The sequence below is a fragment of the Mustela erminea genome, chromosome 3 (genome assembly GCF_009829155.1).
Source record: "Mustela erminea isolate mMusErm1 chromosome 3, mMusErm1.Pri, whole genome shotgun sequence".
Lineage (NCBI taxonomy): Eukaryota > Metazoa > Chordata > Mammalia > Carnivora > Mustelidae > Mustela > Mustela erminea.
Window position 1 is genome coordinate 65,776,434 of NC_045616.1, and position 26,120 is coordinate 65,802,553.

Consider the following 26,120-nt stretch of genomic DNA (forward strand, 5'->3'; position numbering starts at 1 on the left):
AAAAAATGGGTAGAAGAACCAGTGTGCTTTACTACATTCAAATATGATGACTAAGAATAATGTTCTAAAAAGAGCTTCCTTCACCAGCCTCAACAGATTACAAAAGATGAAGAACAGCTCCAGCCAGCCCATAATGATAAGAACATAACCCTTGCTCTTATAAGCCGCTGAGATATGGGGGTTTTTTCATCACCCCAGTATACCCAGCCTACCCTGACAGAAAAATAAAATTCATGGCATATTAAATAACAGGTGCTAAGGAGAAAAACAAAACAAGAAAAAGGTACAAGAGGATGGGGGTATGAGTTTTATATATGATTCATAAAAGGCATCCATCTTAAACCTAGGCCTTTAATTAAGGCTCTAAGAATATCAAATGGTCTATAAATTATCCCAAGCTTATGGGAGACAGACTTTTTTTTTTTTTTTGAGACAGATTTTTTTTTTATTGTCTGTCCTCCCTAACTAAAATGGAAGTTCTATGAGAGCAGGGATTCTTGACTTTTTGTTAAAGGCTATATTCACAGCAGTGAATCATTTGTAATTTTCTTCTCAAGCAGAAGTCAATTTTACAATTCATACATAAGGCTAACTAACAATCACCTGTCTTCATCATCTCTCAATATCTTCACTTTCCCCCATTCTCTTTAAGCAGCCTCTTCTGATACACTTAAATAATCCCTTATAATGTGATAGTTATTACATATGGTCCTCATTGCCAAAACAAGACGTGTATCTTTAAAATAGCACTAATAAAACATACACATTGTACATTTCAACATTTCTAATACTAAAAAATTACATGACAAAAGAATTATATTATTTCTATCAGTAAAACAAATACCCTGTTTTAGATTTAAAGCTTAAAAATACCAACCTGAGCTGTTTCTGTCATTTTCTGTTCAAAATCAGCTTTTGCTAATGCATACTTCTCCACATAAAGTTTATAGGTATCTGTAGCTTTCTTAGATTTAACAGCTGCCTGTAACAAAACAAAAACATTTTTAATTATAAAATGACCTATTTTGTTTCCTGATATAAGTTCATTTGAAATAACTACTTAAATGCATTTTAAGGGATGAGGCCTATGGTGAGTCCAATATGACATAAATTAACTTTAACATCTCTTTTTCAAGTCCTCATTAGTAATTATTTTTGTTATAGTCACAGAATAACACAGAAACTAAATGTTGATTCTCCTTCCCGTCTGATGGAATGTGCCTTGAAAAGTTAAATACTCTCATTTTATAACCCAGAGTATTATCATATAACCACATTATAATGATACGATGTTTTTAAGAATTCAATCAACAAAAATGTGACAATATGATCAGAATATGCTTGACACTCTTTTCTATACCTTCAAGTCTTCCTTCCTTCCACAACATAAACATATTCCATTTAATGTCTGATTAATAATTATAAAGGTACTCAAAAATTGAGAAAATCATTTTCTTTGATGCTTCTCAGTTTCTATTATGCTCCAATAAATCTATAAATTTGTTTATAGATTTTTTCAAGATTTCTATTATTAAAAAATTGTTATTGCATTATTATAGCTCAAGTTTTATCAAAATTACTTACTCAATTAAAACTTAATATATTAAATATTAGGTAGTGAGGAATATGAAAATAAATTTTCTTCCTAAAGGACTTCATGAAAGCAGTAGAACCTATTTTTACCTAGAAGTCGGCAGAATGCAACAAAGCCATGGAAGTAAAGATAAAGTCTATGGAAGATATAAATTCAGGAAGAAGGAAGACTTTCTGTACCTTGTAGGTTCAAGCAAACATATGGTTCCAGAAACGACTATTCTCAAAGGACTGATCGATTTGGACAAAGGAAGGTTGGGAGGTGAGGAGTGTAAGTGTAAGTAAGAGTTTAAGAAGATAAAAAAAAAAAAAAAGGGAAGGGGCACCTGGGTGGCTCAGTGGGTTAAAGCCTCTGCCTTCAGGTCATGATTCTAGGGTCCAGGGTCCAGGGTCCTGGGTCCTAGAATCCAGCCCCACATCAGGCTCTCTGCTCAGCAGGGAGCCTGCTTCCCACCCCCTCTCTCTGCCTGCCTCTCTGCCTACTTGTGGATCTCTGTCTGTCAAATAAATAGAATCTTTTTTTAAAAAAAAAAGGAAGATAAAAATATCTCCATTTTCTTGAAGCGTAAGAGAATGAAGAATGAAGAACACTTCAAGCCAGGGTTACAGAAGATACAACTGATGATACCAGACAAGTAAAAGTGCTACTAAGTGCTACTGAGGGCTAAGTAAGGCTGAAAAACATGTAATTTATATACAGCCAATCAGAAACAACATGTAATCATCTCCTGCTACATTCAAAAGTCTAAAAATAAGAATTAGAAACAGAAAGTTGGGTTTACCTGAAAGGCTGGGATTGGCAAGAGATGTAGACAGTCCTACTCTCTAAAAAGGCCCCTCTCTGGGTATCATGCTGAGTGAAATGAGTCAATCAAGAAAGACAATTATCATATGATCTCTCTGACATGAGGAATTTGAGAGGCAGGGTGGAAGGCCTGGGGGGTAGGCAAGGAAAAAATGAACAAGATGGGATCAGGAGGAAGACAAACCATAAGAGACTCTGAATCTCACAAAACAAACTTGAGGGTTGCTAGGGGGTGAGAGGTAAGGAGAGGGTGGTTGAGTTATGGACACTGAGGAGGGTATGTGCTGTGGTGAGTTCTATGAAATGTGTAAGCCTGATGATTCACAGACCTGTACCTCTGTACAGGGGTAAATAATGGATTATATGTTCATAAAAATAATTAAATCAAACAAACAAATAAAAGGCCCCTCTGTATGCTCCTTAATATATAACTACATACATTATATTAAACATGTATGGTCCACGCTTTCCTGAAAGACTTAGTCTTAGAGTTTTATATAGTTCTCTCATTCCTAAAATGGGAAGAATACCGCCTATTTTTTAAAGCTTTAGTGGTGATGAAATGTGACTTATGTAAAATGATCGGGACAGGGATTGGCATATAGTTAAAGCTACAAAATAAATGGTATCAGCCATATTATGGTTTCTAAAAGTAACACCAACTGGAAAATATAACTGTATTTTGCTATTATTTTATCTAAGAGTTGTACTGAGTTCTCCATCCCTAGAGTAGAAAGTGGTTAAAACCTATACTGATTTTCTAGTTTATTCCTAAAAATAAACCTCTTTTCCCATTGTCTCAGGCCCTTTGACATTATTTACACTACTGTTAGTATATTTCCTCTGAAGTCCTGGCCTTGTTTAAACATGTAACAATTAGATGAGATGGATATTTGAAATTTAATACCTTCACAGAAATCATAGGTAACAAATTGGCTAGATCTGAGAAAAAATTTTAATGGTATGGTTATCTGGGTTTCCTTTGGCTATCTGGGTTTCTTGTTTGTTTTTACAGCAAGAGACTTCAGTTTCTTCTACCAACTACCTGTATTTTCAGTCTGTACAAGAATGGTCAGCAACGTACAGTCCATGGAGTGATTTTCAATGACAGAGCCTCACAAAATAACGTAGTCCCACTAGTAGCCCCTTCTTTGCTTTTGCCCTTTTCTAACACCTGCTATTTTTTTTTTCTACTCCTGAATGAAGACTTGAATTGTGATCACTTAGAGATAACTGCAATTTGGAAAAAATTCATAAAAATGGAAAAGTCCCCCAAAATAGGGCTATAATGATTGTGGCTATACTATTTTATTTTTATTTGTCTGGTTAATAAATTAAAAGTAATTTATTTCATGATATCGTCCCTGTTCTCTTTTTACAGGTTCTGTACAAAACAGGATACCTCTCCTTCTAAACTTACCATTAAAATCTCTCTCTAACCTCTTGTTCTGTACTATTTAATACTTTTGCTCCCCACAAAGAAGGAAGCTTCTTGAATACAGAAGGGGAGAATATGTATTTTAGCCTGTAGTAACCTTCATAACATCTAGCATAATGACAAGCACATGGTAGAAACCAAAACACTTACTACTGCACATAAATTATCACTTCATAATCCAACAATCAGAAAAATGCTTGAATAAGACATTTAAAAAACCAAGACTTTAGTCTTTCACCTCTGTTTAAAGTAAAATAAACTCTTAATTTTTATTATATTAACAAACAAGAAAAATTCAAATACTATTATTTGCTATAATGATTATTTTTCCAAGTAAACACATATGCTGTGTTGCAGACGATACAATGACAGTTTCTCACTCACAAGGAATTTGTAATCTAACAGGAATAAAAGATAACTGCCTAGAGTGCCATTACTCCTTTAAAAGACCTATGATACATCTCTACAATGTGAACAAAGCCATTATTTACATTATTCATTATACTTAGTTATAGGACTTAAAGCAGCACCTGAGCGCCTGAGTGGCTCAGTCATTAGTCTGCCTTTGGCTCAGGTCATGATCCCAGGCTTCAGGGACTGAGCCCCACATCAGACTCCTTGCTTGGCAGGGAGTCTGTTTCTCCCTCTCCCTCTGCCTACTTGTGCGCTCTCTCTCTCTCTCTCAAGTTAAAAAAAAAAAAAAAATAGTTACAGGACTTTAAAAGATGGAAAGAAGTTCCTGAAGCATCATTTCTTCTTCCAATAGTCAGTCTCTAGAATTCAAACTAGTTTGGGTACTCAAATTTTTACTGAATCAATAGGTTTAGAAACAATTCTAAAAATTCTAACAATTTCTAAAAATTTAAACCAGCCTACTTATCTTAACTTTCTTTTTTCCTCCCGGAATGTTCTCACTGTAAAACTAAGTCTACTTAGTTTTCAACTCACCACAAACTTATTTGTCCACTATAGCCAACCATAAAATTATTTTCTTCATCTCAAAAGTTCAGATCAGGATCTTACTCAGAATATAAAAGGACAGGTAAGTCTTCTGGAGCATATTTTCTGATACGAGGAAGTTGGGGAAAATTTCACTTCTCTTATTTGGAGGCATGAAGGAACAGAGAAGATACCCTTTTAAAGTTCTAACTTAGATTTTTTACATCAGCCCTCACTCTTCAAAAGTAAAAATAATAGGCCAGAATCCTACGGAAATTATGTACCAACTTAAAGAAGTATCTTGGAAAACTAACAAAAGGAGTACTTCATCATAAAGGAATAAAATGAAAAAAATTGTTGACACAAAGTGTTTGAGTAAGGACAAAACCAAATTTAAAGAAAAATAAGGGTATCATATAAAAAGATGTCGAGGCAATTTTAGAAAGTAATTGTATTGGGAACATCTTGATTTTTTTTAAAGCAAAAAAGAGCTCTCAGAGGAAACAAATAGCAACACTCAGTTGAGTCAAAACAACTTTCTAAATAGTATATATACTTAGAAATACTGTAAATTATAGGGTAGAATTGTAAAAACAATATCCTAGTAGTTACAAATTTGACCACTTCCACAAAGTCATTATTAAAAAGGGAAGTTAAAGCATTTTTTCTTAAATGAGGAAATTACACTTTCAAAAAAACAGCTACATTCCTTCTCACAAAAAAAAAGATGGGCTTTAACAAGTTACCTACTAATAATAAAATAAATCCTACATTTTATTGATTTCTTTACCTTTTTAAATAAATTTACCAATATACTAGGAGAAATATTTGTGTTTAAGTGCCTGTGATTGCCTGCGTGGTACAGTCGGTTAAGCGTCTAACTCTTGATTTTAGCCTGGCTCCTGATCTCAGAGTCATGATATTCAGGTCCATACTGGGAGTCTGCTAAGTTTCTCTTCCTCTTCATCTGCCCTTCCCCACCTCATGCTCTCTCTGAGAAACATAAATTTATTAAATCTTGGGGAAAAAAAAAAAAAGAATAAAGCATCCCTTCCTCTAAGCTGTCCACATGACTACAAAAAGCACAATCCACCAACTTACAACCCTTGGAAACAACCATATGCCATAGCTCTGCCTAGTATGTTAATGAAAAGAAAATCCTTTAATCTAAATAATTACCTTATATTAAACCTTTTTTGCTTTATATAAAAAGATTCAATCATTTCTTTAAGCCTAACTTCTAGGGACCATATATTCTGCAAGTGGTCACTACACTTAGTACACACTAGGTACTAAGTTAAATCTGCTGGGTTTCACACACACACACACACACACACATACACACAAATAAAGAGCACTATTTAGTCAGGATTACTTTTCAACCTTTGGAAAATTTCAAATAGCATACTTCTGCATTAACGATATGGAATTCATACCAATTTATTGACCTGTATGTTATTGACCTATAGGAACTATTCCTATAGCTCACATTTTAAAAAATAATCTCTTATTTTGAAATATAGTTGGCTTTATCTGTATTTGTTCCTATCTTTTTCATTTTTTGGAAAAAAATTAATTATTAAACAGACAAAGGGAGGCCCAATGTCCTTACCAATCCCATTCCCACTTGCTCTGCAAAGGAAACTCCCATTATGTAACTCAGTGTTTACTGTCCCTATGCATGTTCCTTGAACAGTTAATTATACTTTAAAAGGTTTTCTTACAGAGAATTAAAGATTATGTGAAAGGCATCAAAATCTACATATTCTTCTGGAACTTTGTTTTTCTTGCTCAACATTATGCTTTTTAGATTCACCCAGGTCAATGACTCATGTCATTCTAGTGCATTCCTTTTTTTTTAATAATAAACATTTTAGAGCACACAAAAGAAGTGCAATAAACTCCATTAACCTATCACATAACTTCAAGATTCGATCCATTCTTCCCCTTCCAATATTTTTTTGCTACAGTATTTTAAATCCAAGATCTATCACTTTATCCTATAAAATTTATTTGAACTGCTGAATAGTCCCATTATATGAAACAGTCTTCTGCTGTTAAACATTAAAGTTGTTTTACATAATAACAATTTTTTTCCAATTTGACAATCAACTTATTTATTAGAGGAGTCTAATTCACTTATACACATCATGGCTTTGGTATATTTGAACTTTGAGCTTTTTGCCTACCATTCTTTATTTCCTCCTTCCTTTCCTATCAATAAATATTTTTTAAAGATTTTATTTATTTGACAAAGAGTGATTAAAAGTAGGTAGTGAGACAGGCAGAGAGGGAGGGGGAAGCAGGATCCCCGCTGAGCAGAGAGCCCCACACGGGGCTCAATCCCAGGACCCCGAGATCATAACCTGAGTCCAAGGCAGAGGCTTAACCCACTGAGCCACCCAGGCGCCCCCTTATCAATAAATTTTAATATCCTCTTCTTTGTCCTTATTTAAGACTTATTAGACTTTTATTCTTTTAGAAGTTAGGCTTAATGTACCTACTTGATTATTACTAACTCTGATATACCATTAATTTATAAAGTACACCATTATCTTGTGTACCATTAAAACAGAAAAATTTTATCATCTAAAATATAAAATAATTCTTTCTTATCACTTAAAATTCTAATTTTATACTTCTAGAAGAGCTCTTTTAGACTTAGAAGTATACTGATACAGAATAAAAAGGAAAGCAAAATGAATTATTTGAATTATATCTTCCACATATTCAGATGTAAACTTTCTCAATTACTTTCCAATTGAGAGACTGCTGAGGTGTTTTTTCCCCCACACAATATTATCTTCAATGTCATCAAGACCATTACTGATGTAATACCTCTTAAAAATGCTCATTATCTCCCAATTTTCTTCTAAACACCAGTGCTCACATTTTCTTGATCTTACCAGAAGGTCTCAACAAAAAGTTTTTAGACAAAAACCAGAACAATTCCTTCCTCAAATCGTCTTAAGATGGTCTGTTAACTAAAACATCAAAAGTGCTGCAGTTGTCCAATCATGCTACCACACAGAATAACCAAGTTCACATAGGCAATAAAAATACACATATATATGTCACCTTATCAACAGTGATAATAATGGTATCATCAGCAGAAAATGAATTCTGATTGCAAAGATGTGAGAAAACCAGAAACACCTGGTAGCTTTTAATATTCTCTTTTTCTCTGGAGTCTAGGTCTGAGTTTACCTTTATGTAACCTACTTAACACCAAGAATGTACTTTTAATCTGGGAATTCTTATTTTTTTTAGTATTTATATATACATATATATTTTCTTAAGTTTTTTTATTTTCTTAAGTTTTTATGTTAATTCTAGTTAACTTACAGTGTTGTATTCATCTGTGGACTACTGAATTTCTTCAGGTATAAAAAATCCTGAGCTATGAATTCTTTAAATATTACTAAACAACCATTCTTTCCATTTTCTTCTGGAATTCACATCAGATGAATGTTGGTAACCTTTGTTTTTGTTTTTTTATGATTTTATTTATTTGAGAGAGAGAAAGTACAAGAATGCACATGAATAGGGGAGAGGCAAAGGGAGAGGGAGAAACAGACTCCCTCCTAAGCACAGAGCCTAACCTGGGGCTCAATCCTAAAACCCTGAGACTAACACCTGAGCAGAAGACAGAGGTTTAACTGACTGAGTCACCCGGGTGCCCCAGTAATCTTTATTTCTTTGTACTAATGTTCTGGGTGGTTCCCTCAGTACCATCTTCCAAATTCAGTCTTTGACTACATCAAGTCTAAAGTTTTAGAGAACGAGCGAGCCTGCACAAAGGGAGAAGCAGACTCCCCACTGAGCAGGGAACCTGATGCAAGACACAAACCTAGGACCCTAAGATCATGCAAAGGCAGACCCTTAACCAACTGAGCTACCCAGGTGTCCCAAGTTTGTATTTTCTATTACTTTTTCCTCAATAACCATATTTTTCATTTCCAAGTTTTCTAATTAGCTGTTTCCCTATCAAGTAGACCTTGTTCCATTATGCCTTAATTTTATTTACTAGTTTATATTCATTTATCTCTTTGAACATACTGAACACAACCTTTTTTGTTCATCTATTTTATAAATTTAAATTTTATCTTGAGTGAATTCTTCTTCCAATTGGTAAATTTATTGTTGTCTTAGCACTAGATTTCTTGGGTGTACTCTAGAATTTTGGTTGTTCACTCATTTCAAATGGGAGGTTTCTTGTTTTGTCCCCTTCGCCTCTTCTCTCTCACTCCATCAGTGAGGTGGGACAGATCCACAGAATGCAATGTAAATGTCACCAACTAGAATTGTGTTATGTTTTATCCTTTGTGCTCACCCCACCTAATAGTTTTCATGGCATTTTGTGTCACCCCTCAAAGTCCCCAATTTAGTATCAGTCTTATAAAGGCAGTTTTTAATTACTTCCCTGAAAGAATATGGGGGATATGGCCAAAAAAGTGATGAAATGTTCCTTAGCTTGATTTGGGTCAGAATTGTGTCCATTAGCCCCTACCTTCTGATAAAGCTTTAGCCCTAGTCAGCAGCCTAAGAGTTTTCTTTTTTTCTCCCTATATTGCTTCACAAAGACAGTGGGACTCCTTGTGCTTTATCTCGGATGGGTAACACTTAGTCCCTTTTAAGAAACAAGAGCTTAAATTCCACAGCCTAACTTAGGACTGTGAGTCCAGCAAAACCAGCAAAACCAATCTCTACACACCACTTTCAGTTTCCATTCTGTTTCTGGTTCACAGAGATAATATTCTACTTTTTTAAGTCCTATAATTTTGTTCTGTTTTTCCTTATCATATTTTATTTACAAATGCTGTGTCTGGAATGGTGTTTTAAAATAGTAAACATACTGTGACTTATCTTTTTCTCCTTCCCAACTTTTATTTATTGCACAAACATTAAAGGAAATTAGTTATGCCAAAATCCATCAACTGTTTTGATTTTTTCCATATTCTCTTCTAGTTTCTGTCCATATATATACACTTCTATAATTACTGTAATTGCTAAAATACAGTTACAACTTGTTGGGTTTTTTTTAGTGGATATGTCCCATACTTTAGAAAAGCTTTCAAAATTATCACTCCCTATGGCTCATTCCTAAAGGAGATATAACACATCAAACAAGTGAATGGTTAGTTTAGACTGTTCTGAAAGGGGGAAAAAATCTACTTTCACTTAAAACGCCGAGTGGGGGAAAGGATTGTGGTTTACCGCAATACTACATAAATGTCGTCAAAGTCAGCAATAAGTCACCCACAACACATATTTTAAAGCTTATCTTCAAGTATCTATGCCTTTCTAAGTATACCAATCTTGACTAAAAAAAAAATTTACCTTACGTTAAACCCTACACCAAGCAGTATATTATCAAGTATCTTATTATAAAAATAGCCAACAAATGTCAACGGAAAAAAGAAATTATTTCTTTTTATGTATCTGCTAATGTATTTTTTATACACAACACAACATATTCTACAAACCTAGCTCTTTTTCACTTAGGTAAATCATGAACACTTGGAGGCACAGTACAGTGTCTTCATCTTTAGTATGAGATCATTCTTGAGTGTCTGAGGATTAAATGCAGTCATTTGTTTAAAAGGGCTTTGAAACCACAGAGATTATTTTTATTACAATTACCTTTTCTATTTCTCTTTGTGTAGCTCCTTCCTTTCTCAAACGTTCTTGTTCTACACACTTGGCATTATAATTTTCCTTGGATTTCTGGAGGGCCTGAGTTATGCTTTGAATGGTTTGAACAGCTTCCAGAGTTCCTGCAACTTCTTCTTTAGTCTGTGTGGTATGAAATGATTCATCAAAACAACTGCACTGTAAAGCACTCAATATTTCATCTATCATTCCTTTAGCGGGAAAAAACTGATACCTTTTTATGAGATTTTACTTGTTCTTCTCCATACTTCTGAACTTCCTTTATTAGTTCTTGTAATTTTCTAACAAGATCCAAGTGACAGTTTGCTAATTTCTCTGTAGATGTTTTGAACACATCCCACACTGGTGCAAATGTTCTAAGGGAAAGAAAATATGGAAATTATTTAATAAAAGAAAAGTTTAAGGCTCCAAAACAGAACAAACAGAAAAAGTATTATATTCAGCAATTTTAATTAGACAAAATAGGAAATTAAAATAAAGCACAAATGAAATGACTGACAGACTGAACAGTGATTTTTTTTAATCCTTGGTTAATTAAAATATTTGGACCTTAAGTACACAGGAGGAATCAGTTAAATATTTATCACAGGTCTGGCCATGGCCCTCTCTTAATTATACCATACTATTTTCTGAGTTGATTTGGGGTTTTTTTGACTTGCATCAGAAGCCTTTCTAATCACTGTTAAAAATCAGCTTTTAACAAATTTCAATTTTTGGCTATTTAGTGCTCATTTAAAATGCTTTATCAGGGACGCCTGGGTGGCTCAGTTGGTTGGGCGGCTGCCTTCGGCTCGGGTCATGATCCCAGCATGTTGGGATCGAGTCCCGCGTCGGACTCCCTGCTCGGCGGGGAGCCTGCTTCTCCCTCTGCCTCTGCCTGCCACTCTGTCTGCCTGTGCTCACTCTCTCTGACAAATAAATAGATAAAATCTTTAAAAAAAAAAAAAAAGCTTCATCAAAAAATATAAATTCCTCTGAATTCAAACATGCAAACTCAAAGGCACACCACAGGATTTTATAAGAATCTTCATCATTAATAATCATTTGAGAATTAATTTAATGCTGTTACTTGAAATCTTGTTTCAGATCACTTTATCTATGTACTTTAACACTAAGACAGTCCCTTTTCCACTACATGGTACGTGAAACATGACATACATTCCTACCACTTTTTCACAAAACTGAGAATTTAGTGTTTTCTGCAGGCTCAAGTATATCCAAGAATTACTATATTATTATATCTTGGATAGTACTTAGGATGTCAGTGCTTAGCTTAAACCAATCTGGCCAATAAGGAATAATCTAAGGATAATTTTATCTATGATTTCCTCAGGTACTACCTAACATATTTTCAACATCATCTGTTTTGCACCATGACCAGACCTCTACTTGAAAACAAACAGAAGCACAAGGCAAAATGGCAGAGAAAGAAATTACTTATCCTAATATGTACTCTGTCCCAATTACTATATTTCCTATCCAGTGAGAATGCTAACTCACAGTTATCATTTTAAGCAACAGTAAAGAAGTTCAAAAAGGAAAGTTAAGATTCTTAGAATAGGGCTGTTCTGATTAGAACTCACCCCACATTTTAAAAGCTAAATCAGCATCAAATCTGGCAAGGAGTTAAATGAAAAATATTGAGAGTAAAAATAGATAACTGGAAAGTATCCACTCATGACAGCACCAAAATATATGTACATCACTTCAATGTAAACCTGATACATGACAGTGTGAATTTCACAATGCAGGAAGATGAGGAGTGTCCCCTTACCCAAGGATTCTTTATATTGTAAAGGGGTTCAACGTAAGACTTCTCTAAGTAGAGGTTTCTTTAAGGAATGTCAAATATACATTACATTTTTAAAAGTCTGATATACAGAACATTTTTTCGGTCATATAATACACATTAATGTATAATAAACAGAAAAAAAGAAAACTGACCAGTCTAAGTTATGTTTAAAGGCAAAAAATACAGAGGAAACAATTTCTAGGCTAAATACCCATCAGTAAGATGTTAATATTTAAAATCTTTATAATCTTAAGCAATGACACTAACTTGTAAAATACATCCATTATTTATGAGAACCACACATTCCAAAAACAGAAATGCTGTCAACATCTTTATTATCAGGAAACACAGGTGAAGTCAATCCATGTTTTTTCTACCTCTCACCTGGTAACTAAAAATAAGGCAGAATTTCCTATAATAAAACCACAACCAAATAAGTACATTATATGTTGTTATATTTATGAACAAGAACTTAAATATTCTCAAGAACTGTGCCTAAATCAAAATTGAAAAAGAATTTTTCAAAAAAAAAAAAAAGAAAAAGAATTTTTCAAAGAAACTAACTCACCCAAGTTGTGAATAATTGCTTGCAGATTTTGCTAGTTTCGTCATTGACCTGGAGTATGCTTCTTCTATTGTAGCTCTGTTAAATCAAATTTCCATAGGATAAGAGCTCTCAAACACATAGAAAAATTATCAAATATAATTAAAACTGCTGAAACAAAAAAACTCAAATTATATTAAAAATAAGTAGGTACTGGGGTGCCTGGTTGATTCAGTCAGTAGATCATTCGACTCTTCATCTTGGGGTCATAAGTTCAAGCCCCAGGTTGGGTATAGAGTTTATGTAAAAAGGAAAAAAAAAAAAAGTAGGTATGTGGTCATGATACTTAGTTATCTTAGTCCCCTCAAACTAAAAATATCCAAACCAAACTTATTTCAAACTTTTCCCCAACCCTATGGCCACAACACCTAGCTCTCTTACAAAAAGAAACTGTTAACAGCTATATGTAGAAGAATGAAACTCGACCATTCTCTCACATCGTACACAAAGATAAACTCAAAATGGATAAAAGACCTCAACGTGAGACAGGAATCCATCAGAATCCTGGAGGAGAACATAGGCAGTAATCTCTTCGATATCAGCCACAGCAACTTCTTTCAAGATATGTCTCCAAAGGCAAAGGAAACAAAAGTGAAAATAAACTTTTGGACTTCATCAAAATCAAAAGCTTCTGCACAGCAAAGGAAACAGTCAAGAAAACAAATAGGCAACCCACGGAATGAGAGAAGATATTTGCAAATGACAGTACAGACAAAAGGTTGATATCCAGGATCTATAAAGAACTCCTCAAACTCAACACACACAAAACAGACAATCATATCAAAAAATGGGCAGAAGATATGAACAGACACCTCTCCAGTGAAGACATACAAAAGGCTATCAGACACATGAAAAAATGTTCATCATCACTAGCCTTCAGGGAGATTCAAATTAAAACCACATTGAGCTATCACCTTACACCAGTTAGAATGGCCAAAATTAGCAAGACAGGAAACAACATGTGTTGGAGGGGATGTGGAGAAAGGGGAACCCTCTTACACTGTTGGTGGGAATGCAAGTTGGTGCAGCCTCTTTGGAGAACAGTGTGGAGATTCCTCAAGAAATTAAAAATAGAACTTCCCTATGACCCTGCCATTGCACTACTGGGTATTTACCCCAAAGATACAGATGTAGTGAAAAGAAGGGCCATCTGCACCCCAATGTTTATAGCAGCAATCGCCACGGTCGCCAAACTGTGGAAAGAACCAAGATGCCCTTCAGCGGACGAATGGAAAAGGAAGATGTGGTCCATATACACGATGGAGTATTGTGCCTCCATCAAAAAGGATGAATACCCAATTTTTTTTAAGATTTTTTTTAATTTATTTATTTGACAGAGAGAAATCACAAGTAGATGGAGAGGCAGGCAGAGAGAGAGAGAGAGGGAAGCAGGCTCCCTGCCGAGCAGAGAGCCCGATGCGGGACTCGATCCCAGGACCCCAAGACCATGACCTGAGCCGAAGGCAGCGGCCCAACCCACTGAGCCACCCAGGCGCCCCTGAATACCCAATTTTTATAGCAACATGGACAGGACTGGAAGAGATTATGCTGAGTGAAATAAGTCAAGCAGAGAGAGTCAATTATCATATGGTTTCACTTATTTGTGGAGCATAACAAATAGCATGGAGGACATGGGGAGTTAGAGAGGAGAAGGGAGTTGGGGGAAATTGGAAGGGGAAGTGAACCATGAGAGACTATGGACTCTGAAAAACAATCTGAGGGTTTTGAAGGGGTGGGAGGTTGGGGTACCAGGTGGTGGGTATTATAGAGGGCACAGATTGCATGGAGCACTGGGTGTGGTGCAAAAATAATGAATACTGTTATGCTGAAAATAAATAAAAAATAAATTAAAAAAAACTGTTAACAGTAACTCTCTCACTGATGGAACTGTGAGTTTTTTCGCTCCTTTAAACTTCTGTATGTCTTTTTTAACATACTGTATCACACAAGGGTGGTACTTTGATCATCTAAAAAAAGTTAATACAGAAAAAAACATTATCTCAATGGGTAAGTTTAACAGCAACAAAAAGTGATTCAATCTCCCGCACCAGTAAAATGATACAAAAACCTCCTGATGATGAAAACCAGAAAATCATGGAGAAAGGGTCTAACTAAAAGGCATCAGAGAGCTCAGGTGGCAATTAACAATGAGTAAGCCAAGATCTAAGAGAAGGATATTCAAAGAAATAAGTCAGATACATTGGTCAGCTTTTCCCTGGGGGGCATCTAGAAGCAGAAACTGAGACTAAGAAGAGGAGCAGAGTTTTTCAAAGCCTCACAGGGTAAGGGAGACAAAACTAGATTGAGACTTACCAGAGATGGGAAGCATGGGAAATCCCGTAACGTTAAGCTGACACTCAATGAGTAAGGATAAACCTAATAGGCAAGCTTTCAAAGGGACTACCAACTGTATTTTTTCAAACCCTGATACTGGATCCTGGTATGGATGTCTTACACACATTTATAAAGCATCAGGCACATAAGCAAATAAGACAAAGGAACAAAAACCCAGGAAGAACAAATTAGCAATGTTCCAAATGTTGAGATTATAAAGCTTAGATTTTGAGTTCATATATTATCTTCAAGGAGATAGTACATTAAAGCAAGAATTTGCGGGGCATCTACCTGGCTCAGTCACTAGAGCATGTGACTCTTGATCTCAGGGTCCTGAGTTCAAGCCCTACACTGGGTGTAGAGTGTAAATCAATCAATCAATCAAGAATTTCAGTAGATAAATAGAAATCATTTTTAAAAATTGAAGGAAATCATAGCAAATTTGAAAAAAAGATACAATTCTTTATCTGAAAAATACAGTATCAAAAATTAATATCTCAACCCATGAGGTTAAATAGCAGATTCAATACACTACAGTGAGAAGCAGTAAACCAGAAGAGAAGTGAGAAGACTCTATCCTGGTATAAAGCTCAGAGAGAGTAAAGAATGGAAAACAGAGAAGAGAAATGGAAGAATGGAAAACAGAAAAAGGACAAAGTAAAAAAACCTAATGTATAAAGGGGCTGGGGGAAGTCAGAAGAATTATTTCCAGAAATAATGGACAATTTTCCAAAACTGGCAAAAGAGAGCAAACCACAGATCCAAGTAGCCCAACAAACCCTAAGAGTATAAATAAAAAGAAATCTATACCTCATCACATAGTAAAACTATGTCTACCTAGGTGACATGTTTACACCTAGGTGAAAAGTGCTGAAAATGAAAGGCTAAAAGAAAATCTTAAAAGCAGCTAAACCCTTCCAACAACCAAATATTACCTTTTTTTTTTAATTTTTTATTTTTTATAAACATATAATGTATTTTTATCCCCAGGGGTACAGGTCTGTGAATTGCCAGGTTTCAAATATTACCTTTAAAGAAGCAATAATTACTGATACCTAACATCTCAACAATAGATACTGGAATGATCTTGAATTAAAAAAAAAAATTTTCAGTGAGCACCTGGGTGTCTCTGCCTTCAGCCTAGGTCATGATCCCAGGGTCTTGGGACTGAGTTCCACACCAGGTTCTCTACTCAGCAAGGCAGTCTGCTTCTCCCTCTCCTTCTGCCTCTCCCCCATGCTCATGCTCTCGCTCTCTCTCTCTCTCTCAACTAAATAAAATTCTTAAATAAATAATTAAAAATCCAGTGGCATGCAAAACTGTGCAACTCCTAGAAAATAATAACATAAGAGAAAACCCAGAAGATCTTGGATATAGTGATGTCTTTCCAGATAAACAACAAAGACCTATGACAGAAATCAGTAAGTTGGACCTCATTAAAATTAAAAATTTCTGCTCTGTGAAACACAATGTCGAGAAAATGAGAAGTCATAGACTGGAAGAAACCATTTGCAAAAGACACATTTGAAGAAAGACTTATCTCAAATATATAAAGAACTCTTGGAACTCAACAATAAGACAACAATGAGAGGGAAACCTGGGTGGCTCAGTTGGTTAAGCAGCTGCCTTTGGCTCAGGTCATGATCCCAGCATCCTGGGATTGAGTCCCATATCAGGCTCCTTACTCGGCAGGGAGCCTGCTTCTCCCTCTGCCTCTGCCTGCCATTCTGTCTGCCTGTGCTCGCTCTCTCTTCCTCTCTCTCTCTCTGATAAATAAATAAAATCTTTAAAAAAAAAAAAAAAAGACAACAATGAGATTTAAAAATGGGCCAACAACCTTAACCAGACATCTCACCAAAAAAGATATAAAGGTGTCAAATAAGCATATAAAAAGAAGCTACATATCATATGTCATCAAGGAAATCTAAATTAAAGCAAGATACAACTATATACCTATTATAAGGACCAAAGTCTGAACCACTGAGAAAACCAAATACTAGCAAGGCTGTGGAGCAAAGGAATTCTCCAACATTGCTGGCAGAAATGCAAAATGATACAGCTACTTTGGCACAGTTTGGTAGTTATTTACAAAACTAAACATACTTTGACCACATAATCCAGCAATGGAGTTCCCTGTTATCTACGCAAAAGATTTGGAAACATGTCCACAAAAAAACCCGCACACAGATGCTTATAGGACCTTTATTCATTACTGCCAAAACTTGGAAGTAACCAAGGTATCTTCCAGACAATGGAGTATTATTCGGTACTAAAAAGAAATGAGCCACCAAGGCATGAAAAGACATTAAGTCACCTTAAATGAATACTACTAAATGAAAGAAGCCAATCTGAAAAGTCTATTAGATACTGTACGATTTCAACCATATAACAACTAGAAAAGGCAATCAGTGAAAAAGAGCATAAAGAATTCCTAATACAGTGAAAATATTTTACATAATACTGTAATGATGGATACATGTCATTATCATTTGTCCAACCCATATAATGTATGGGTGAACCTCCAAGGCAAAACAATGGACTTTGGGTGATTATAATGTGTCAATGTAGGTTCACACCTGGTAAAAAATATACCATATTCCAGGGAGGTGGGGATACAGACAAAATAGAAGATGATTAATAAGAGATACAAACTTCCAGTTTGTATGGAATAAAATAAGTAAGTTATGGGTACGAAAAGTATAGCATTGGGAACAGGGCCAACAATATTGGAATAAATTCGTACGGTGACAGAATGTAACCACACTTATTGTGGTGAGCTTTTCCTAACGTACACAATTATCAATTCAGTACACTGTATGCCTGAAACTAATATAATTTGTATGTCAACTAAATTTTGTATGTCAATTAAAAATTTTTAAATAAAAATTTTAAAAATTAAGAAATTAAAACAAATGTTTTAGATATACCATTCTGGTGGAGGATATTGATAATGGGGGAAGCTATGCATCTGTAAGGGCAGGGGGCAAATGGGAAATCTCTACATCTTCCTCTCAATTTTGTTGTAAACCTAGGATAACCATTAAAAGAAAAGTAGAAGGTATTACTTCTAAGCTAATAGAAGAATTTTTTTTTAAAGTCCAAAAAGCAAGAAAGAAGAGGGAAAAAATTCAGTGTAAGTAGGATAAAAAATATTAATTTAAAATAGCATATAGTTTGGCAACCTACAGCACCACTGGCCACATATGGCCCATTTTTGTTCTTATAAATAAATTTTTATTAGAGCACAGCCAAGCTCATTTATTTACATATTAGTTATGGCTATTTTTGTACTAAAACAGCAAAGACGATAGCTGCAACAGAGATCAGATGGTACACAAAACCTAAAATATTTACTTTCTGACTTTTACACAAAAAAATCTGACAACCTCTGAGACAAGAAATTTGAACCCAAATATATCTACAATTATACTGTACGTAATGGACTAAATTCTCCAATTAAAGTAAAAATGCCTTTTAAAATAACACACTACACCACAAGGACGCAGCAAAAAAAAGAATACAAATACCACACAAAAACTTAACAAAAGCAAACTTATGACACTTTAAAAAAAAAGTAGAATTAAAGCAAAAAACAATGCCAGGCATATAAAGAACACTTCACAATGATAAAAAGTTCAATTCACCTGAAGATGTATTAGTTCTAAAGTTGTATCTGCCCAGAAAACCTAAAGACATTTTCCCAAAGAAGACATACTGATGGTCAACAGACACATGAAAAGGTGCTCAATATCACTAATCATCAGAGAAATGCAAGTCAAAACCACAATGCGGTATCACCTCATACCAGTTAGAATAGCTAGTATCAAAAAGACAAGAAATAATAAGTGTTGGCGAGGATGTGGAGAAAAAGGAAACATCATGCAGTGTTGGCGGGAATGTCAATTCATACAGCCCCTGTGGAAAACATTATTGAGGTTCCTCAAAGAAATTAAAAATAAAAATACCATATAATACAGTGATTCTACTGGTTATTTACCCAAAGAAAACAAAAACACTAATTCGAAAAGACATATGCACCACTGTGTTTATTGCAGCATCATCTACAATAACCAAGATACAGAAGCAACCTAAACGTCCACTCTTAGATGAATGGATTAAGAAAATGTGGGATGGATGGACAAGATGGATGAATGGATGGATACAGATATTACTCAGCCAGCCATAAAAAGAATGAGATCGGTTTTGGGGAGTGTGTGGGGGGGTTAGCCTGGTGGTAGGTATTATGGAGGGCACGTATTGCATGAAGCACTGAATGTGGTCCATAAACAATGAATTTTGGAACAATATTGAAAAAAATTAAACTTAATTTAATTTAAAAAAAAAAGAATGAGATCTTGCCATTTACAATAACATGGATGGACATAAGAGGGATTACAGTAGGTGAAATGTCAGGCAAATACCATACGGTTTCACTTATATGTGGAATCTAAAAAACAGAACAATGTGGGGCGCCTCGGTGGCTCAGTGGGTTAAGCCTCTGCCTTCAGCTCATGTCATGGTCTCAGGGTCCTGGGATCAAGCCGACATCACGTTGGGCTCTCTGCTCAGGGGGAGCCTGCTTCCCTTTTCTCTCTGCCCGCCTCTCTGCCTACTTGCGATCTCTGTCAAATAAATAAATAAAATCTTAAAAAAAAAATAAACAAACAAAAGCAAAACCAGACCTAAAGATACAGAGAACATACTGGTAGGTTGTCAGAAGGAAGGTAACAGGAGGGATGAGGGGGAATGGGCAATATGGATGAAAGGGGAGCAGGAGGTACAGGCTTCCATTTATGGTATGAATAAGTCATGGGGATAAAAGGTACAGCAGAGGAAATACAGTCAAAACTATTGTAATAGCACTGTATGGTACTACATGGTAGCTACACTTGTGGTGAGCATAGCATTAAGTATACAGTTGTTGAATCACTATGTTGTACACCTGAAACTAATGTTAACATTAATTATGTCAACCACACTTCAATTTAAAAAAAAATAATGTGTATCCACCTACTAATATGGCTTCAAATATATAAAAGTAAAGTTGACAGAACTACATGGATAAACAGAAAAACCACAATCAAAATGGGAAACTAACTATAATCCTCTTAGGAAATGATAAAATGAGCAGGAAAAAAAAACAAAAACAAAAACCAGTGGGGAAAGATTAGAAATGAACAAAAGAATGCACAAACTTAAAAACATATAGACAACAAATGCAGAACACAGACTTTCAGGTACATGAAGATATTTACCAAAATTGACTCTATCCTGGTCCATAATCCAAGTGTCAACATATTTCAAAATGCTGAAATCATACAGAGTATGTTCTCTAAATACATGTAATTAAGCATAAGCAAAAATATACCTTTAAAAATCAATACATATCTAGAAATTTAAAAATATACTTCTAAATAACCCAGGGAGGCAAGAAAAAAAGCACAAGAAAATTAAACTATCTTTAAACTAAATATAATGAAAATTCTACTACTCAAAACTGGTGAGACACAATAAAGCAATGCTTAAGGGAAATTCACAGACTTAAATGAATATATCAGAAATGAAAAAAGGCTGGAGCACCTGGCTGGCTCAGCTGGTGGAGCATGCAACTCTTGATCTTGGGGTTCTGAGTTTGAGCCCCATGTTGGGTGTACACATTACTCAAAAAAATTTAAGTATTAAAAAAAAAAGAAATGAAAAAAGGGTGAAAAGCATTGTTAAACATCCATCTCAAAGTTAGAAAAAGAACACAAAGTCAGAGGAAATAAGGAATAGAAAGTTAATGAAATAGAAAATAAACATACAAAAAGGATCAGCAAAGCCAATAGTTGCTTTTTTTATAAAAACTTAGAACAAACAAGTGACAAATGAGACTGATCATAAAATATAAAGAAGTCACAAATAACTGATGTCAGGAGTGAAAAGGAGACATCTAATACAGATCCAGCAGGCATTTAAAAAGTTCATAAAAGGGGGTGTGCCTGGCTGGCTTAGTCAATAACATAACATGCAACGCTTAGTATTAGGGTCATGAGTTCAAGACCCACATTGGGCATGGAGCCTAGTTAAAATAAAAATGAAAAAAAATTTTTAAATGTAGATGAAATTATAAAAATTCTTGAAAATGTAATTTATTAGGGTGCCTGGGTGGCTCATTCAGTTGAGTGGCAGACTCCTGATTTTGGCTCAGGTCATAATCTCAGGATTATGGGATCAAGCCAGCCCCCAGCTCCCACATTCAGTAGGGAGTCTACTTCTCTCCCCTTCCTCTCTATGTGTCCTTCCCCCCAACTCATGCATGCTCGAGCTTTTTCTAAAATAAGTAAATCTTTAAAAATCTGTGTGTGTGTGTGTGTATGTGTGTGTGTGTGTGTGACTTATCAAACTCACTGAAAAACTGGAATATCTGAATGGTCTTATAACTACTGAAGAAATTAAGTATGTAATTTGAAACCTTCCTATAAAGATGATTTCAAGTCCAGATGGGTCTACTAGCAAAATCTATGAAACACATAAAGAAGAAACTATAATATTCCACAAATTTTTTCAGTGAATAAAAAAATGAGATATATGCAACTCATTTTATAAGCCTAACTAACCTTGAGACCAAAACCTAAGGACACTTAGATAAAGGAATTTTTCAGGCCAATCTCAGTAACAAATATAGATGCTAAAATCCTAAATAAAATAGCAAACTAACCCACCAATATATAAAAGTGATAGTATATCTCCACCAAGTTGGTTTGTATCAGAAATGGAAAGTCTAACATTCAAAATTCAAATTCAGATTTTAACAAGGGGGGAAAAAAGAAAGAAAAACATCTCAATAGATACAGGAAAAGTACTGGCCAAATTCAACATCCATTCATATTTTTAAAAAAAATTACAAAACAGTATATAAAAGGAAGTTTCCTTGATTTGATTAACAGTAAGGAAAAAAATTGAGTAAATATATAATATTTAAGAGTGAAATGTGAAGGGCGCCTGGGTGGCTCATTTGGTAAAGCGTCGGACTCTAAATCTCAGCTCAGGTCTTTATCTCAGGGTCCTGAGTTCAAGCCCCATGTTGGGCTCCACGCTGGGCATGGAGCCTAACTTAAAAAAAACAAGAGTAAGGGGCCCCTGGGTGGCTCAGTGGGTGAAAGCCTCTGCCTTCAGCTCAGGTCATGATCCCAGGGTCCTGGGATTGAGTCCCGCATTAGGCTCTCTGCTTAGCAGGGATCCTGCTTCCTCCTCTCTCTGCCTGCCTCTCTGCCTGCCTCTCTGCCTACTTGTGATCTCTGTCTGTCAAATAAATAAACAAAATCTTAAAAAATAATAGTAATAAATTTAAAAAAAAATAAGAGTGAAATAAATGTGAGACCAGGAACAAGACAAGATGCCTGCCATCAGCATTTCTATTCAGTATTACACCTAAAGTAATACTTCAGTATGGTAAGATAAGAAAACTAAATATAAAGGTATGAGGACTGGAAACTGAGATATAAAACTGTCACTTGTACAAGATGATTGTACACACAGAAAATCCAAAACAATTTACAGATAAATTATCAGAATAAGCAAGGACTTACACGTTTCTGGACACGAAGTCAATACATAAAAATCAAGGGGATTTATATATAAATGTGTATATATGCTGACAAATTGCTTTCACCCAAAATACATAGAGTTCCTTCAATTTGTTCTTTAACAGGGTTTAAAAAAAAAAAAAAACACCACAGGAGATGGACAGAAGGGGCGCCTAGGTGGCTCAGCCGGATCAACATCCCACTCAGTTTCAGCTGAGGTCCTGATCTCCTGGGTTGTGGGTTAAGCCTCATGATGGGCTCCCTGCTCACAGGGAGTCGGCATGAGGACTCTATCACTCCATCCTTTCCCCCACTTGCACACATTATGTGCTCTCTCTCCCTCTCTCAAATAAATATTTTATAAAAAAAGAGATTAACAGGTACTTCATTAAAGAGAAAATGCAAATAACTAATGAACATATGAAAGGATGCTCAAGGTCATCATCTATCAGGAAAATGCAAATTAAAACCACAATGAAATACAGGTATCCCTCACAATCTAAAAGTATAGCCTTCTAGGGCACTTGGGTAGCTCAGCTGGTTAAACCTCTGCCTTTGGCTCAGGTTATTATCCTGGAGTCCAGTGATCAAGCCCCATGTTGGGCTCCCCGCTCAGCAAGGAGTCTGCTTCTCCCTCTGACCCTCCCCCCTCATACTCTCTCTACACTCTCTCTCTCAAATACATAAATAAAATTTTTTTCAATAAAAAAACAAACAAAATAAAAGTACGGCCTTCCTATGAAATCTTTCATAAGCCAAAATGGCATAAAGCAAAGAAGCAATTACCATTAATTTATACAGAAAAATTTTTGAGCTTTACCAGACCCAAAAAATAACCCCTCTTAGGCTTTTCTGATACTGTAGGGCATATCTTGCTAACAGATGCATAAAATAAACTGAGCTAAGGCACAGATGTTCACAGACACAGTTCAAAACTATGGCGGCATGAAAATGAGATACTAAGCAGTTCCCAGGGAAGGAGCTTGGCAGCGCCACTCTCCTTGTACACACCGCCTCCATAAGGGCTCACTGCAAAACAAATGCCAAACATTATTTTCTCATTTTGCTATTTTTTGCAAAAGCAAAAATCCTCTAAGGATTGTTCTTGGTTGGCAAAGTGATATATATCTTTCTTAAGAGCAAAGTGGCGTAACACCAACTTCTGAAAAGTGGGGGAGACATGTACTTCCACTTATCAGAATGATTCACATTAAAAGAGTGGCAATACCAAGTGGTGATGAAGACATTAACAACTAGAACTCTGAAACAAGGCTGCTGCTGGTATAAACTGGTACAACCATCTTGGAAAATTCTTTGGTATTGCATATACATAACTCTATGACCTGGCAATTCTACTCTAAGGTATATACGTAATATAAATATAAGTATATGTATAGCAAGACTCATACAGGAGTATTCAAAGCAATATTACTAGTAATAGCAAAAAAAAAAAACTGGAAAGAATCCAAATGTCTGTAAACAGTAGTAGACATATTTTGGCATATTTACACAATTTAGTACTACGTAACATTGAACATAATTATACTACACTCAAAAAATGAATCTCATGGGGCGCCTGGGTGGCTCAATGGGTTAAAGCTTCTGCCTTCGGCTCAGGTCATGATCCCAGGGTCCTGGGATCCAGCCCCGCATCGGGCTCTCTTCTCAGCGGGGAGCCTGCTTCCCCCTCTCTCTTTGCCTGTCTCTCTGCCTACTTGTGATCTCTGTTTCTCAAATAAATAAATAAATAATCTAAAAAAAAAAATGAATCTCACAAACATGCTGAGTAAAAGAAGACAAAAGAACACTCAATATAATGATTAAATTGATATACTTAATACAAAGTTCAAAAATAGGTACAACTAACTTCCTTTGCCATTTGAATGGATAAATTGTGGTATCCATAAATAGAATACTACTTAACAGTAGAAAGGAATGAATTATTGATACAAGCAACAACATGGATCAATCTCAACATAATTATACTGAGTGAAAGTACTGGATGACAGAGTATATTCAGTATGATCCCATTCCTATAAAATTCTAGAAAATACAAACTAACCTAAGTCTCAGAAGCAAATGAGTGGGTGCTCAGGGATAAAAGGGAGAGACAGAGGGAGGAATTACAAAGGGGATGATGCATATGTTCACCACCTTGACTGTGGTGATGGTTTCATTGAGTGTATGTATACGTCAAAATTTATCCAATTATACACTTTAAATGTGTAGTATACTATTTGTCAACTATACTTTGATAAAGCTGTTGGAAGGAAGATAGGAAAGAGGAAAGCAGTAATGGAGGAAGAGACAAAAAAGAAAGGGGCAAAGGAGGAATGGAGGAGGGAAAAAGGGAACAGACCAGCAGGGAAGAAGGGATGAAGGGAGGAGAGAAACTCTAAATAACTGACAGGAAATTAACCTTTCTAGGCCCGAATTTTCTTATCTATAAAACAGGAATTAGAGTTTTCATAGTTAAATGAAATAATACATACACAATCCTTAGTGCACACTGTATGTTTATGAGTATATCTTTCTTTCCTTCTTTCTCACTCATTCCTTCAAGTAACAGAAGTATCTAATTGTGCCAGGCTCTGTTCTAGGCACCAGGATACAAAAAAATACTATATTCTTTATAGGGAAACATAGAAATAAATATTAAAAAATGAATAATTATAAAATTTCATAAATACTGCAAAGAGATATATGATGTTGAGAGATACTATAACAGGTGTTTTTGACAGAATCAGGGAAATAAGGAAAAGCATCCATGAAGAAGGGACCACACTGCTGAGCTCTGAAAAATAAGCAGGCATTAATTAGGCAAAAACAGGAATAAGCATGTACAAACTGTGGACTGGAAGACGTCTTTCAAAAAAAATGGCTAATGTCTCTGGAGAGGAAAGAGAATAAGGAAGAGACTGGCATGAACTAAAGCTTGAAAGGTGGTTTGGGATCAGATCAAGATGCAGGCAGGCCCACCTTCACAGCAATAGGAAGAATCTGAAATGGTTTAAACAGGAGAGGTAACAAACCTTTCTGAGGTTTAGAAAAGGCACTCCAATTACAGTGAGGGGAATAAGTTGCAGGGGAACAAGAATGAATGTAGATATGTAAGACAGGAGCTACTGTTGCAGTTCAGGCAACAATAATAATAGCTAGGATCAGGGCAGTAAAGTCAGAGATTAATTCTATCATAAAAATCCTTACTAAGAGCCAAGCGCTCTCCCAAATGCAAGAGATATAAGAAGCACCAACCCCCACCAAAAGAAAAAAAAAAAAGGAAAAAAAAATCCCTGCCCTTGTAGGGTTTACATTCTAGAGGAGAGGGACGGACAAATAAATATCACGTATCTGATGGTTGTAAGTGCTATGAA

At 35.4% G+C, this 26,120-nt stretch overlaps 1 protein-coding gene across 5 annotated transcripts in view; it reads right to left on the reverse strand.

Annotated features, from left to right (window-relative positions):
* Window positions 1-26,120, reverse strand: part of FCHO2 (FCH and mu domain containing endocytic adaptor 2) — a 116,133-nt gene that overhangs the window by 72,084 nt on the left and 17,929 nt on the right. For 3 of the 5 annotated variants that reach the window (XM_032335997.1, XM_032335996.1, XM_032335998.1), the window contains 4 exons: window positions 12,809-12,883; window positions 10,663-10,804; window positions 10,419-10,571; window positions 878-982 (listed from right to left, as the gene is read on the reverse strand). In XM_032335997.1, coding sequence (XP_032191888.1) covers window positions 878-982; window positions 10,419-10,571; window positions 10,663-10,804; window positions 12,809-12,883 — 475 coding nt within the window. Of the gene's footprint in view, window positions 1-877; window positions 983-10,418; window positions 10,572-10,662; window positions 10,805-12,808; window positions 12,884-13,270; window positions 13,283-20,433; window positions 20,487-26,120 lie in introns of those variants that run through there. The other 2 variants (XM_032336000.1, XM_032335999.1) reach the window with 2 other exon arrangements.